Source organism: Lichenostomus cassidix, chromosome 1, assembly GCF_008360975.1.
Source record: "Lichenostomus cassidix isolate B80296 chromosome 1, HeHo_3.0, whole genome shotgun sequence".
NCBI classification, from domain to species: Eukaryota; Metazoa; Chordata; class Aves; order Passeriformes; family Meliphagidae; genus Lichenostomus; species Lichenostomus cassidix.
In genome coordinates this window covers 61759949-61764546 of record NC_139479.1, presented here as the reverse complement: position 1 = coordinate 61764546, position 4598 = coordinate 61759949, and the positions used below count along the sequence as shown (strand labels likewise).

The 4598-nt window shown below is 44.3% G+C and overlaps 1 protein-coding gene across 1 annotated transcript; it reads right to left on the bottom strand.

Moving 5' to 3' along the window:
• Positions 1-1243: 1243 nt before the first annotated feature.
• CYSLTR2 (cysteinyl leukotriene receptor 2) lies at positions 1244-2360 on the bottom strand. The gene has a single exon (XM_085054548.1). It carries the CDS (start codon positions 2358-2360, stop codon positions 1419-1421), a length of 942 nt encoding a protein of 313 aa, XP_084910674.1. The 3' UTR covers positions 1244-1418.
• Between the last annotated feature and the right edge of the window lie 2238 nt (positions 2361-4598).

Genomic DNA, 4598 nt, shown 5'->3' with positions numbered 1-4598 from the left:
CTTGGAAAATATGACTAAACTTCTTGTCTGTTTTTAGTAAAAGATGAGGTAATTAAAACCAAAATCTAAATATGGTCAAACTGAGTTCGGAGCCTATTTTCACTTAGGTCTGATTTTTAGAAAACGTATTTTAGAAAATATTCAGAGACTTAAAAACACAGACAGCCATTTGATGAAATTTTCCAAAGTTCATAAAGGAGTAGCTTCCCGTTGCCTTTATAAAAAAGCTCTCCTCCACTTTCTCTGTTGCCCATCTTTCCTCCTGTACCTGGATTAGTGCTTGCCTGTTGCATTTGTTCATGTTTGATGTAAGGAAATTCAAACCAACTGGAAGTTAATCTGGGGGAAAAAAGGGATCAGTTTCCTTCCCAGAGGACAGAGAAGACCAGGGATTTGGGATGCCTTTGTCAGCAGTTTGCTGTCAGACTGATTTACCTGTGCAGAGGAAACCACTCTCTAGGTACCTGTTTGGAGCAAAATAATTTTAAAAGTTTGTGTTTGGTTCCCTGCATGGGAACAGAACTGCTTAGCCTTCGCTTTCAGAAAAGCACAGGTAACACTGGGCATAAAAACAAAGTGTTGCAATGACCTTGAAGGAATTGACAGCACATGAAGAGCTGCAGGATGCAGCCCAGTGCCCTGGGCGCCCACATGCTGCCCTTGCTGCCAGCAGTCATCTTACTCACAACACTCCATGATGATGCCGCTTTCTTGAAATCATTCTCTCACTTGACAACCCATGAAATGTTAAGCAAAATACCTTGGTGGCTGGCTCAGAGTGGAAAATTTAGAAATGTTAGTGACTTCTAAGCAGCCTGAGCCAGTGCTGAGTCCTGTTTGCCTCTCTTCCTGCTTTTTAAGTCAGCCTCAGCTGAAAGCATCAGTGATGCTTTACGTTTCTTTAATGTGCGACTGCTTTGCCAGTGTTTGCAAGGGGAACTGACAAGGCACTATGAATCTGTAGGGAATCACACTGTCTGAACACCTGATATGCAGGGAAATGGAGCATTGAAAGGTTCAGGCACAGGCACTGAAGCGGTCAGGTGAACAGTTTCTCTTTCAAGCCACTGTCTGAGTATTGTGAAAAGAAATAAAGGGACTCCAGAAGCCAAGTAAATTCCTTTCAATCCCTTGTCCTGGAGAGGGTGAAAAACAAAGGTATATCTACACTGCTAAACAGAAGACAACCAGGGGTCATACCCAGCCACCTGACCTCTGATCATCCTGACTCAGTTTTGGTCACCCACAAAGAGCTCTCTCCCAGAGCTTTTGCTCCAGAAATGCCTGACAGAGAGCAGCAGAGCTGCAGGTTGGCCAGCAGCACAGCACACAGCCTCTGCTGTGTGCTCATAGTATAAGCCCAGTCTAGATATCCCACCAGGACCATATACATATATTGTTTTGCAGTTCTGCCCCAGCTACCTGCAGCACAAACTTCTGATTTTCATTTTGAAATTTTCAGCAGCAAAGTAATAGAGGATGGGATCCAGGCAGCTGTTCATGTCAGCGAGGCAGAGAGTGACCACCAGCACTTTGTGCAGGTTGGCCTGGCAGCTGCTGTACATCAGGTGGACAGTCCGCAGGATGTGATATGGCAGGAAACAGATGAAGGAGAGGATGAGAGTGATGATGATGGTTAGCAATGCCTTCTTGTGACAGATTGCCCTCTTGCTCTGCTGAATCCTGGACTTGAGCAGCGCTCTGATGGCAAAGACATAGCAGAAGACAATTGTGCTGAAGGGCAGAATGAAGCCCACGACGAGGACAAAGCTGTTCATCATGAGGAGCCTGTGCGTGCTGGAGGGATGGAGGTCCAAGCATTTGACTGGGTTGCTGTAGCCAGCGACTCCCTTGTTTAAGAGCGGGCTGGCGGCTGCCAGCATGAAGATCCATATGGCCGCACAGATTATCCTGGCGTGCTTCCTGTTGGTCACTTTTCCATGTTTGAACGGGTAGACGATGGCTATGAAACGAACCACGCTGAGCATGGTGAGGAAATAAATGCTGCAGTACATGTTCACATACAAAGTGTAAGTCATGATCCTGCAGAGAATATCACCAAATATCCAACGTGATCCCAAGAGGAAATACGTGGCCCGAAAGGGCAAAGTGCTCACAAACATGAGATCTGAAATAGCCAAGTTCTGCATGTAAATGTTTACTGAGGTCCTTTGCGAAGTTCGGAAGAAAACGTAAATGGAGAGGCTGTTTCCAATAGCACCCAGGAAGAAGATAAAGAGATACATGATGGGATAAATTACTTGTTTGAAGCCATCAATTGTACAGTTGGAAGAGCTGTTGGTGAAGTTGCCATCTAGTGCCACCTTGGAAATATTCATAATCTGAGCCAGGGTCTCCATTTTTCTGCCAAAGTGAAAAGAAGTGATGTGAGTGCTAGGTTAAAGGCTGGGAAGGGAGTTTGGATATTTGGGACTATTTCACTCAGGGCAGAAATTGCAAGATGCAGACAACAGTGGGAAGCAAGTGTTTGTTAATGAGTAATTACTTGTGATGTCCCAATAAAAACATATCTCAAGGCACAAAGCCCCAGGTAAACTCTAAAGAGTTTCAGTATCACAGCTGCTGGTTGTTGTCTCAGCCTATAAAAGTGCTGCCCTTTAGAGGTGAGTGCTATGTGTGTGTTTTAATGACAAGTCTCTGGTCTTTGCTGTGCAAAACAAGCCAGCTTGCTGTCAGCCATTTTGTGGCAGGGAGTTTTTGAATCCCCAGTCACCCACCATGGAAACATCAAAACCTGATCAGAAAAGAAATCACTGCCCACTGCAAAGTCTGCATTTCAAATTAGGATGTAAATCCAAAAGAATTGAATTTGCCTTACGGAACCAGTGAAATTTTCTGGTGTGTTTTTGGCAGTATTTCCTGAGCAATACCAGGCGTATTTTGATGACTGTATGAATTAAGGACATTTTGACCTTAAACCCTGTGCAAATACTGTGCTAATTATGCACAGTAACTTTTTTTAACTCACTCCTCCTTGCACTGCATTTCTTCTTTCTTGTTAGCTTCTGGTGGCTTTCTATGTCTCTTTTTGTGGAGCTTTTGCTTCATGTACCATTCTGCTAACCACTTTTGTGCTCAGCTGCTCTGCACCACTCAGTCATCTACACACTGCAGCTTCCAGGGCAGCCCACATTTGCAGCCCTAATGAAAATGGCCTCTGAGAAAATGGGCTGTGTTCACAGAGAGTGGCATTTTTCCTCCTATGAGGCTACAATTGAATCAAATCAAAACCACTAACCACTAAAACACTCTAAATAATAAATTTTTTTCTCATGAGTGTCTATTTCTTTGCTGAACTCTTGATTTCTTATCTCAGCTGTCCTGCAGCTAGTAGTGTTTTCAAAGGAAGGTTTGAATATTGTTTCTTGTTGGACAGTGGGAAAAATTCCCTCTTTGTATCTGCCAACATATTCTAAAGATGGGGCAGGGAAATTTTTAGCCTGAAAAACACAACTACAGGGCATTTCTAGATACATGGAAAAGAAGCTTTTAATTTGCCCCAGTGAGAGTGATAATGTGCCCATGGTAGATGACTGCATCTTTTCTCTTATTCTGAACCTCACTGGCTTCACAATTTGAAACTAATTTATTTGTACAGGTGGAGTCTTCCTGCTGGTAAAAGTTGGCTTTACATTTGGGTTTTCTGAATGCCCAGTTATCCAGTGTGCTGTAAATGGGAGCTAATTTGCAAACCCAATCCATGATGTGAGAGCCTGAACAATGTTCAGAGGAGCCCAAGGTATCTCCAGGGTGGAGTCTCAGAGTCTGAGTCCCTTAACATAGCAACCAGATGTGCCCCAGCAGGCGCCTTTCATCCAGCCCCACTGAGATGGGAAGTGTGGGAAGCACAACCCCAGACTGGGCTTCCAAGGAGCACTTACTGGATACTGGGTCTCACTAATGCCCTGGGCTGAGTAAACACATGACCCTGAAGTTAATCTCCTCCTAATTTAAGATCCTCTTTCCTCATGGAGGAGAAAGACAAGATAGTCTTCTTAAAACAAGAAGAATATCAAAGGGCTTTTAATTGTTTCGGTTTTCTGTACACAACAACTGTCAGATATACACATGTTCTGTATGGGAGCAAAGACCAGCTTTTCTCCACATTGAATACACTCTCCCCGTTTTGCAGGGAAACATTGCAGCATGAGGTATGGCAAAGGGAAGAGCCCTTCTGACTCTTTTGTTTTCCTGTGGTCTAAGCATCCTTGCCTTAGAAAATATAAGTGAAGGGATCTACCACCTGTTGAAACATTCCTCATAGTGTGTGAAAGCTGTGAGGCAGAGGAGCCAAACGAGGTCAAGAAACTTGGACCATGGACAAATTCCAAGCCCTGCTCAACACTGCAAGTGATAGCTTGTACCAAATGCTGAAGGATGGGATTGGGGGAATGAAGATTCAGTTGAGGAAAAGCCCTTGGGTCCCTGCACCCTGGGGAGAGCACTACCAGCACAGGGGCTGAGCCACCTCACTTAGGCTCCTCATATGAGTGTATCTAGCCAACTACCATTGCAGATGTTTTGTCCTCTAGCTGCACAAATGGTCCTCAATTCTCTTTCCAGCTGAAGACTGAAAC